Below are 12,028 nucleotides of genomic sequence, written 5' to 3'. Positions count from 1 at the left end.
CTGGGTTCAAGCGATTCTCCTGTCTCAGTCTCCTGAGTAGCTGGGACTACAGGCACGCGCCACCACAACCGGGCTAATTTTTTGTATTTTCAGTAGAGACAGGGTTTCACCATGTTGGCCAGGCTGGTCTTGAACTCCTGACCTCAAGTAATCCACCCGCCTCGGCCTCTCAAGGTGCTGGGATTACACCTCGCCAGGAAAGCTCTTTTTTTATGTGGGACAAAGTTGGTTGTCAGCATCTCCAGGTTTTCATTTCACCTGCTTAGTAACCTCAGAAGAAGGAGAGAGTCCCTCAATAGTTCCCGCTAAAAAGACTGATTCAGTCTGGCTTGGGGCATGTACTCACCATTGACCTAGTCACTGTGGCCAGAAGAGCACGTGGGACCAATTGGCCACACCGGATAACATACCTGGCCCCTGAGCCACCTGAACCACATGGACTCCCAATAACTCCACAAAGAAAATCAATTTGTGATAACTGAAGAGGGATGGATGCAAGGAAGGCAAAAAGAGCCGTGGCCGTGGCACCATTCGCAAGCTTGCAGGGCATGAATGTTTTGCCTGGTGATGTGGAGGTTGGGACGGGTGGGGAGGAGATGGGATACCAGGGGATGGCCATTTCTGATTAATTGCTTTTATATGTGATGAGCCCCCGTTGGTTTGATAGAACAATGCCCTTGATACAGGAGCATAGAGTGATTATACCTTTTAACACAGAAGCTCAGAATCCCAGTCAAAAGCTACTCTAAGTGCATAAAGAATTAATTATTTTACAGTTGAAGTTCGAGTTTTGATGTTTAATAAGCTTTGGTTTATAGCCCCATTTTATGGCTCTAACTCAGGATTGGTGAAGCGCCTCTCCCTGCTCATGACCGAGGCAGCAGCTGAGCTCTGTTTAGGATTTGAGTGGGTTTAAAGGCAATAGTCAGCACTTAACAAACTCAGGATGCAGCAGTCTGAAAGGCATGAAGAGGTTTTCTTCTTAAATGGTGAAAGATACACATTGACTTTCACATCTCTTCCTTCAGGGTGGAGCTGTTCAGTGGCTGAGTCACGTTGACCAGGTGGGGAATGAGAATGCTGAGTAGGAGACTAAAAAGGGCCCTCTGGTTCCAAATAACTTTCTGGAATCAGCTCTTCTACCACCAACCCGTCACAAAGGAGACCCGGACCATGAGCAGGAGATGGGGGATAAAAAGGCCAAAGTAACCTGCGGAAATGAGATCACATGCTTAAGGCTGGTACTTTTCAGAATCTGAAGAGTTCTAGATCCTGCCCTTTGCTCAGATGGCTGCTAAGCACACAGCAGGACACTTAACATGACCTGGACAACAGGGTACTTCGCATGCAGAACTTCGGAGGCCACAAAACTTACAACAGCCTACTATTTCAGTACAAGCCCAGGGAGCCAGCAGCTTGCTGGCTGCCCACCCACTGTGGGTCTGAGAGATGGTGACAGTTCCCTTTGTTCTCTCCTAAAGCAGAGGTTGCTTTTAGCTGCAAGAGTTCAGAGTTGCCTGTTAACTTTCTGTCCCAGGTGATGGACCTTAGAACTTCTGCCTGCTGCTTTGGTATATGGAATGGGGCATGGATGTTGAGGGGTAGGAAAGCAGAGTGCTAAAGAAAGAGGTGCATAGGCTGCCCATGGACTTACGGGCATAGTGAAAGGCAGAAACTGGAATTCCGGGCTGTGTTCCCTGAAATGCGACTACTAGAGAGGTAAGGATTTTTAGTTTTTATACATGTGGGTGAAGTAAGCTATACTGCATTCCATAGTTGCAGAACATCATCTCTGTCACAGAATATTATTTCTGGTAAGGGACATTCCTCACAATAGGAAATAGACATAAGAACGGGTTACTTTGGGCACCCCAATGCTATCTCTTGAGAAAACAATTACACACACACACATACACACAGCTGACAAAGAAGGGTCAGTGGCTCATTGTTTACAGAAGACATTTTAATACACATAGGCACATTTATATTATATATGCTACAGCTCAACAGAAGCACTTGTTTCCCATTCGAGGGCTGCCAGATCAGCTGCCTGTTCACAACAGCACAGATAAGTGAAGTTTGAAATTTTAATATCAGTGTTTAATATCAGTCAGACACACTGAATTTGTAATAAACAGGAATCACAGACAGATAGCAGGAAACAGGATTTTATGTAGACAATACAGGGACAACTGGGTACAGAAACAAGCTTGCAGTGCTTTTTGTGCCTTTTCGTTCTGCTTTTGAAGAGCTAAAGCCTTAGCATTACTGCTTCAGCCACAAGCAGCAACACTGGTCCCTACTAGCTACATTAATACTCTTTCTTCCTACTTATTCTTCCATCCAATCTACAAAAGCTATGATAATAGAACATCTAGTGGTTTCTGGTTGAAACTTTCCTATCAGAAGAAGCCTAGCTACTAATTAATTAGGTTACCGTAATTAATTTAGCAATGCTCTGTGCTGGTTGCTGTTCATTCCTGCCCTAGCAATGACCTCAGGCAAAACCAGTGCCACCACGGCAGTGGGTTAGCCATTAGCAGACGACTTCCTGGAATTAGGGTTGTGGCATAAGTTGCCGGGTTTGACTGCCCTACGCATCTACTCGAGGTCACTGAGGGTGTACTGGAGGTGGGCAGCTCTGTCACAGTGCAAGAGCCTTATAGCTGGGATGCTCTTGGACTTCAAAACCTGCTCAGACTTTGCAGATGCTCCATACAGGCAAGGGAAGCACTGGGAGAAAAACATTCAAGAATACCAGGCCAAAGGATTTAATAGTCATCTTGTTTTCTAAAAATCACAGCTCTGAGCCTCGGTTGTCACAACTCCGGAAGAGACATGTTCCACCTAGTGGGATATTAACGTTTAGCCCAAGTTATAGAATAAAACCAAAGGATCTGATGTCAACAACTAGCAATGACCATAAAGATTTAGGAAAAGTTTAAATTTTGGAAAAGTTTTTTGTTCTCATGTTTAAAATGCACAGTGGTGGGAGGTGATTACAATCAGCTGTTCCACACTGTCAGATACCATGGTTTTGCTTTTCAAACTTGAAATACACTGTGTGTCATTCACCTGGCTAGCACTAGAAATCCATCTTACTCTCTGAGCCCGTGCTCTCTCATCTGTGCATCCATGGTTCCCAAAAGCCCACAGAGGTGCTTCAGTCACAGAAGCAGCTCACTGGAAATAAAACTAGGGATTCAGCCTACAGAGATTGTATCGGGTTCCCATCCCATCATAAATGTATACGTGTGAAATGGCACTATGGCTTAACTCTCATCACAGTGGAGATCGTAATAGTTCCATGGCTCTTTGGTAAGTGTAATTACAGAAAAATTTCCCAAAGCCTCTTCTTGGGAAGGATGCAAACAAGGTCGCAGCGAGAGGAGGAACCTGGTTACTTAGGGAGGTGAGTCCACAGCACATAAAGGCTTGAATCAAAACAAATGAAGGATAGAAGTAAACATGCAAGTAGTCCCTGACACTCGTGGGGTTACCAGACTGCAGCAGAATCTGGTCACTTTCTTATTCTTGCTCTTTCCAACACATCCCCTTCTCTGAAATCGAGTCAGGGCAATTGCTTCAAGTTTATAGTGTTTGGAGAAAAACAGAATAGCACAGACAAATGATGTGGGAACTGTAGGGAAAAGGAATCAAACAAACAACAAAAGAGCTGGCTTTTAATTATAACAATAATATGGTTGCTATTAGAGAAGCACTATTTCACAGCTCTGCCCGAAACTCTGGGCCTATTAGCTCAGTGAAGAGAGAACTGTGAATGCCAAGCTGAAGTTTAGCTCTGGCTTTCTACACATACTTGGTTGCCCCAGTGTAACCTCTTTATGGAAAAGCCTTGCATAAAAGACAGCCATCTCTGTTTCTTCGGTCCATTTTCACTTGCCTGGCTTCCCAAATGGGCATCAGTCAGGTCTTCCCAGTTGCCAGCTTACTGCCATCTTGGTGTGACACATGCTCTCCATAAGTAAGGACAGGTTTAGGTACTCTGAGTAGCCAAGAGGTGAAAACAATCCCCCACCAAGCCTGTTCACTTCTGGACCCTACCCAGGGGCATATGGGTTGCCAAAAATAGTTCTTCTGTAAAGATCTGTGTATCTGTACAGTGGAGTTACATCATATGCACGTCTCACTTAGGTGAATTAAACTTTGTGGCAAATCAATAAATAAAATATAAAGAAAAAGAGTGAGACATCAGTGATATTTTGAATAAGTAGGCGATTCTGCCTGCCATTCTTGTAGTAAGCACAAGGGAGAAGGGAGACATGATACCACTGTTCCCTTAGTCTCCATGAACTTGCCTGTCTTGGATGTGTGGGCATTCCACTGTACTAAGAGTAATTCTAAGGCCAGGTTCGGTGGCTCATGCCTGTAATCCCAGCACTTTGGGAGGCCAAGGTGGGCGGATCACTTGAGACCAGGAGTTTGAAACCAACCTGGCCAGCATAGCAAAATCCTATCTCTACTAAAAATACAAAAAATTAGCTACACATGGTGGCACACACATGCGATCCCAGCTACTTAGGAGGCTGAGACACAAGAATCACTTGAACCCGGGAGGCAGATGTAGTGAGCAGAGATCATGCCGCTGCACTCCAGCCTGGGTGACAGAGCGAGACTCTGCCTGAAAAGAAAAAAAAGAGTAATTCTAGTCTATAAAAACAAGTATAATTTGTTCAACATTTTAGCTCATCTGGTATTAGCCAAAATGAGACCAAAAATAAAAATAACTAAGTCAAAACAAAACAAAAGCAATGACTTGTTTCATTAGTGAAAGGTGACACTGTATTGGGCTTTACTGAGAAAAGATACTTCCCATATACGTTATGGGTAATTTAAGGGGTTTTTCAATGGTAAATTTTACTATCTTCTAAATTCATTTCTAACTTAGACAATAAACCCCATATAAGATGCAACTTTTCTGAACTGCAAGGTGGACATACTTTCAGTGCGATGACATTCTTTTCTGATCCTCTCCAGATACTGGTCTCTGCTAATCTTCAGAGGACAATTAGCCCTCAAGGAACATGCTTCTTGGAAGGAGAGTGGTGGGCTAATATTTAGCAATTCACTTGTTAGGAGGGAAAAAACGAGCATTTACCAGTTTCCGTGGTGTAAATGCTCCCATTATTACCAATTTCAAGTTACCACCTTCACATTGTTGAAGAGGGAGCTGGGAAGTGGTGTGCACAGCAGGCTCCTGCCAGCTGAGATAAGCGGATCTAATGCTGATTCACGCACATCACTGGAAGGCCCTCATCCATCTCTGTTACTTTTAATCTGATTCCATTTGTGCCTCCCTGATAGAATTCCTTATCTTTATCCAAGTAGCCTGGGGCATTCTGACCACTTTATGAAACTTTCGAGGTCTGAAAAGTCTCACTGAGTCCTGTGTCCATTTGTCCATTTGTCACTGCGTAATTAGGAGTGGAAAAATAAATCTATATTCATATATTAATTTTAAAATAAAAATAAAGGCGGTTTAGAATAACAATTATAGCACTAAAAAGGCAGGGTATGGCTCATCTAGTATAACCCTCTCATTTTAGATAAATAAAGTAAAGCACAGAAAGTGGCTAAGTGACTTGCTCTAGATCACACAGTTGATTGATGTGAAACGACATCCCAGGAGCTCAGGCCCAGGACCCTTCACTGTGTTGTGCTGCCTTTTTTGAAATATATTCATTCACATTTTCTAAGTCATGGTGTGTGGAGTGGCAAGAACTACTGTCAGCTTTTCTTGACATATGTAATTAGAAGTTTCTGGCATGAGATTGTCCCAAGAAGAAGACATGAGGCCTTTACAAGTTGTTATTCTGACCATCCTCATCTTGTGGGTCTTTGGTTTGTTCCAAGGCTAGATTTGGTTGTCTTTTGTTAAAGTCCCTGTTTACTCTTAAAAAGAAAAAAAAAAAGATGTTTTATTCTTTGAAAAATAAAATGAAAGGTTTAAGCTTTTGAAATAATATTAAGCCCGATAATTTATAAATAAGCATGAGCCAAGGAAATCTTTTAAAAGGCTTTGATTTTTAAGTGTTTAAATCCTAATTCCTCTTCCCTTCTCACAAACGAAAACTTGATGCTAAGCTAATTTATCAATTAAAAAATGTTAAATACCTTACAAAAAAAGGTTTCTACATTTTCTATAATAGATTGCATCATTTTCCCAATTAGAAAATAATTTTTAAAATGTTAAAAATATATTTTCTCTGCAAGTAAAGTCTGGCTGAAACATGCCACCATTTCCGGGGCTCTTGTTCTCCCAGGAATTACTTACTTTTCTCTGTTGAAAATTATGAACTCCTTCTGGACAGAGTCAAGGTGCTCTTGAAGAAGACATGTCTTCCAGGTGAACATAGAAAAAAAAAATAGAGGTATAGTTAGCAGACAAATGAGGATCTTCAAACAGCCAATAACCTGTTGACAGTCTATTCAATGAATAGCCCCAAATTGAGAAGTAAGTCGTATCTTCAAAATGGATGCTATGTGAAGAAGATTCCGGGAAGCTGGCAAAACAGGAAGCACCAGGAATCTGTCTCCCCTCCTAGACAGCGATTGCACTGGCAGAATCTGTCTAATGTCACTATTTTAGAACTCTGGAGTCTATTGAAAGCTTGCAACTTTCAGGGAAGGCTTGGGTGGCAAAGCGCAGTTAATTATGAGCAACTTAAGCTCTTAGCACAGCAGCAGCTACCCATCCCTCATCCTCCAGCCCCATGGGAGGGAGCTGAGCACACACATGTTCTGGAGCAGTTTGCACACAGCCTGTGAGAGTCAGGGTGGAAAGCAAGAACCATGTTCTCCAAATTCTGAGGATCTGTGCTTCCAACACTACTGCTTCTGATCACAGAGGTGCAAACAAAATGCTTGATGGCCATTGTTATTGCACCTCCCCCACACTGCTGCCAGCCACTCTCCCTCAGGCTGAAGTGACTTCTGGGAGAATTAAAGGGCCAGCACATTTTCGCCCCCTTCATTTTTCTCCTTTCCTCTTTTTGGGAGCCACACGTGAAAGGCTGGGACATTCAAAAACAACTGCATCTGTAGGGAAAATTAGAAAGTGACTGCACATGCCCAGGAAAGGGTGCAGGCTCAGAAAAGACCTATGAAGATCTTATGTTTACACCTCAGCTGATCCTTGGCATGGAGACAGCTTACAACAATAATAAAAAATAAAAAAAACAATAACAAAAAACAGCAAACCCTGGGGATGGGAGAAATCTGATTTTCCTAGATTTATCACATTATTAGATTCAAGTGTCCAATACAAAAAATAACAAGGCATGCCAGGAAATAGAGAAGTATGGCTCATTCACAGTAAAAAAACATAAACCAAAAAACCTATCCCTTAAAAAGACCTAATAGTAGCTCTACTAGATAAAGACTTCAAAACAACTATCTTAAAGATGCTCAAAGAGCTAAAGGAAGATATAGAGAAAATCAAGAAAATGATGTGCAAACAAAACTAAAATATTAATAAAAATATAGAAAACCTAAAAAGAAACTAAAAAGGAATTCTTGAGCTGAAAAGTGCAAGAACTAAAATTTAAAAATTTGCTACAGGGTTTCAACGCAAAATTGAGCAGGCAAGGAAGGAATCAGTATCAAACTTGATGACAGGACAGTGGAAATTACTGAGTCTGAGGAACAGAAAGAAAAAAGATTGAAGAATAATGAACAGAGCCTATAGCAAACTTGTCCAACCCACAACCCATGGGCCACATGTGCCTCAGGATGGCTTTGAATGTGGCCCAACACAAATTCGTAAACTTTCTTAAAACATTAGGAGATTTTTTGAGGGTGATTTTTCTTTAGCTCATCAGCTATCGTTAGTGTTAGTGTATTTTATGTGTGGCCTAAGACAATTCCTCTTCTTCCAACGTGGCCCAGGGAAGCCAAAAGATTGGACATCCCTGGACTACAGAATGTATGGAACACCATCAAGCAAACCAGTGTACATACTGTGGAAGTCCCAGAAGGAGAAGAGAGAGAAAAAGGAAAACAGAATACTTAAAGAAATCATAGCTGAAAGGCATGAGACCCCAAATCCAAAAAGGCACAGTGTATCCCAAGTAAGATGAATTCAAGAAGACCCACATTGACACATAATATAATCAAACTTTCCTTTTTTTTTTTTTTTTTCTGACAGACTTTTGATCTGTTGCCCAGACTGGAGTGAAGTGGCATGCTCTCAGCTCACTGCAACCTCCTCCTCTTGGGTTCAAGAGATTCTCTTGCCTCAGCAACCCAAGTAGCTGGGATTACAGGTGTGCACCACTACACCTAGCTAATTTTTGAATTTTAAGTAGAGGCAGGGTTTCATCATGTTGGCCAGGCTGATCTCGAACTCCTGGCCTCAAGTGATCCACCTGCCTCAGCCTCCCAAATTGCTGGGATTACAGGTGTGAGCCACCATGTCCAGCCAATATAAGCAAACTTTCTAAAGCCAAAGACAAGGAGAGAATCTTGAAAGCAGCAAGAGAGAAAAAATTTGTCAAGTACATCATAAGATGATGGGCAGATTTCTTATCAGAAACTTTGGAGGCCAGAAGGCAGTGGGCTGATATATTCAAAGTGCTAAAAGAAAAAACCTATCAACCAAGGATCCTCTATCTGGCAGAACTGTTCTTGAAAAGTGAGAGAGAAACTAAGATGTTTCCAGATAAAAGTGGAGGGAGTTTATTACCACTAGAACTTCCCTGTAAGAAATGCTGAAAGGAGTCCTGCAAGGTAAAATGAAAGGACACGAGACAGTAACTTGAAACTATACGGAGAAATAAAGCTCTCGGTAAGTGTAAATACATTGGACAATCACGAAAGCCAAGATTATTGTAACAATAGTTTGTAACTCCTTATATTTGTATAAGAGGCTAATACGTATTTAAAAAACAACAATTAATCTAAAAGCTAGTATTATTGTAAATTTAGCTTGGAGGTTCTACCTGGATTTTGTGAATAGCCTAAAAATATCTCTCTATACTGAATCCTGATAGAATGTTCCCCTCAACAATGGTACTGGAGTTAAGTATCTTTCTCTTTTAGTCAGCAGAGCCTTCTTTATTTGTGACTTTCTTGCAGACATGCAAAGCATTTGCTTTGACACTGCACTGTCCAGCTTTCAACATCTATTGATGACTTTTTCATCAAAACGAGAAAATTTAGCCTCAAAAAAAGATGATTACCAGTCCCAGGACAGAATTAGACCCAGATCAAATGTTTTAAAAGTCTGCAACAACATACTTCCAAATTTCTTCTGATGGAAAATATTCTTTAAAAAAAATCATTCAGTCATTTATTATTTTTTTAACCTAGGAATTAGAATATACTAAGTTCTCCAGTACTGGAGAGTTTTCTTTCAGAGTGCCTGTTTAGGTGACAGGAGAGGAAACAATACAAAGCACAGAAGAGGGATGGGGAACAAGACAAACGAGAAGACACAGTTCTGTTGTATTTCACTCTTATTTGCAAACGGAGGCATTTGTAATCCTGAGGGTTTCCAGTATCGGTCACAGGGGACAGGCAGCTACAGGATAAACATAATCTGATAAAAGCTCTTTGGAGCAACACTTTTACCCCAAGATTTTAGGAAAAATAATTTTTAGCATTAAAAATCAAGGTTATAATCGAGTGAAATGCAAAATCCACATGGATTTTTTTTTCCCTCTACTATGTAACTATTTTATTTAAACAAAGATATGAAATACATACTTGCAGATGACCTTTTAGTGTGACACTTCAGACCCCATTACCCTTAAAGGGTTCATGTTCAACTTGTTCTTTTTCCTCTGCTTTAGGTGGAGAAGTTTAAGAAGTGTGGCCAAATGGATACATCAACAGGAGTAGCCATAAAGAGAATATGAAATGAGGGGTAAGAAAAAAGAATGGAGGGACTAATGGGTCATACATGACTTAGAAGGGAAATGATCGCTTAAAATCTTAGGACTCACATATAAAGGATGAGCAGAGCAAACACTGATTAAACTATCATAGCTGGAGATGGCATCTGAAATATTGGAAGGGGTTAGAGCAGGTGGAAATCTCAGAAGGAGAACAAGAGGACTTAGGGAATTTGCCTCAATTGTCAGACAGACTGGGTGGCATGGCAGTCTGTTGATTCTATACTTTAAAGATGTTGAGCAGAGCAAGATAAAGTGGAGGATATTCTGGGGGGAAAGAAACAACAGAGGCATCTGACATGAGCATAAAAAGAGCCAAGGAAAAGAAAGGCTAGGAGTCAGGAAGTGCAATGGAAAGTAAAGCATCACAACAGCTAACATTCTGTGGAGCACTTTACATGCACTAATTTACTCAGAACAAGCCTATGAACTTGGTACACACACCAACTCCATCTATAAATGAGGAAACTGAGACATGGGAAAAATTCAAAACTTTAGTTATGTTCCTCTGGTTTATCACATCCTAGATTCTATAACAGTGTATCTCAACCATGGTTGCACACATAGAATCACCTGAAGTAAGTTTTTAAAATACTGAAACCCAGGATATAAAATCAATGTGCAAAGATTGCTAGCATTCCTATACACAAACAACAGGCAAGCAGAGAGACAAATCATGAATGAACTCCCATTCACAACTGCTACAAAACAATAAAACACCTAGGAATATAGCTAACAAGGGAAATGAAGGACCTCTTCAAGGAGAAATACAAACCACTGCTCAAGGAAATCAGAGAGGACATAAACAAAGGGAAAAACATTCCAGGTTCCCAAATAGAATCAATATCATGAAAATGGCCATACTGCCTAAAGTAGTTTATAGATTCAATGCTATTCCCATTAAATGACTGTTGGCATTCTTCACAGAATTAGAAAAAAAACTATTTTCAAATGTATACGGAACCAAATAAGAGCTCGAATAGTCAAGACAATCCTAAGCAATAAATAAAAAAAAAAGACTGGAGGCATTATTACACTACTACACTACCTGACTTCAAACTATACTACAAAGCTACAGTAACCAAAACAGCATGGTACTGGTACAATGACAGACGCATAGACCAATTAAACAGAATAGAGAACTCAGAGAGCTCAGAATAGAGAGCTCCTTTTCCAGGCTTGTGGCTTGATTGGAATTCCCTTGCCAACACTTGACTCTTTTCTAACGTGGTACCTAAACAGTGATGAATTTGGCTCTAGAGTAACAAGGTGACTGTGAGCTACACACAGTGGGGCAGAAATGGGGCTAAGCTATAGCTAATATGATATTGATATGGTGTATGTTCTTGTTAGATTTGGCTGAAGGAATGCCTTCAGTGAATGGCTCTAGATAAGACTAAAGGCAGGGAGGATGAGTAATGTCACAAGCCTTTTGAACACAGCATGGGTAATTCCTATGATCAGAAACCACCTGTCATTTTATTTCCTCTGTAACATTAAGATCTGCCTGTGCCCTGAGATGTGCCAGCCTTGAAATGCTCTTGTCCTTTCCTGTATGCTCACCTACCTCTGCTCGATCTGGAGGAACCAGATCAAATGTTGCCTCCTCTGGAAAGCCTATCCTAACCCTTCACTCAGGTCCAGTAAGCAATTCCCACAGCACTTTGTGTATCTAACCATAGCATTAACCACCTAGTCAGAAACATTTCCTAACATAGCAGGAATTTTACAGTCATCTGAATAAATGAATGAATGAATGAACGAGCATGTTAATAATATAATAAGGTAAGATTGACTCATGTTTTAAAAGCCTTAATGTAAAAGAGTGAAAATAGAGTGAAGAATCAGAAAAATAGTTCATAATCTTTCTGATTCTTCTTGGAAGAAAGTCTATTCTTTGTTTTGAAGCAAAGTACCTTTTATTTTTGAACCTGGGGTACAAGATTAGAAGAATCTAGAGAAAAATGCTGATGTAAGCAGTTCCAAGCCCCATCTCTGAACAGAAACATCAAAAAAACAAGCAGATACTGTCAAAACCAACTTTGTCAAAATTCCGGAAAGCACTCAAAGGTTTACTGGAACCAAGTGAACACTAAATCAAGAAAAGAAAAACA

General features: G+C 40.7%; 1 protein-coding gene across 4 annotated transcripts in view; it reads right to left on the bottom strand.

Annotated features, from left to right (window-relative positions):
• Positions 1–823: 823 nt before the first annotated feature.
• STK32A (serine/threonine kinase 32A) overlaps positions 824–12,028 on the bottom strand; it is a 154,288-nt gene continuing 143,083 nt past the window's right edge. For 2 of the 4 annotated variants that reach the window (XM_055112762.3, XM_003829070.7), the window contains 2 exons: positions 6,296–6,360; positions 3,657–5,913 (listed from right to left, as the gene is read on the bottom strand). In XM_055112762.3, coding sequence (XP_054968737.1) covers positions 5,820–5,913; positions 6,296–6,360 — 159 coding nt within the window. In that variant the 3' untranslated portion in view covers positions 3,657–5,819. Of the gene's footprint in view, positions 1,211–3,656; positions 5,914–6,295; positions 6,361–12,028 lie in introns of those variants that run through there. The other 2 variants (XM_008954481.6, XM_055112761.3) reach the window with 2 other exon arrangements.

The sequence above is a fragment of the Pan paniscus genome, chromosome 4 (assembly GCF_029289425.2).
Source record: "Pan paniscus chromosome 4, NHGRI_mPanPan1-v2.0_pri, whole genome shotgun sequence".
Classification (NCBI taxonomy): Eukaryota; Metazoa; Chordata; class Mammalia; order Primates; family Hominidae; genus Pan; species Pan paniscus.
This window is presented reverse-complemented; position numbering and strand designations above follow the sequence as displayed.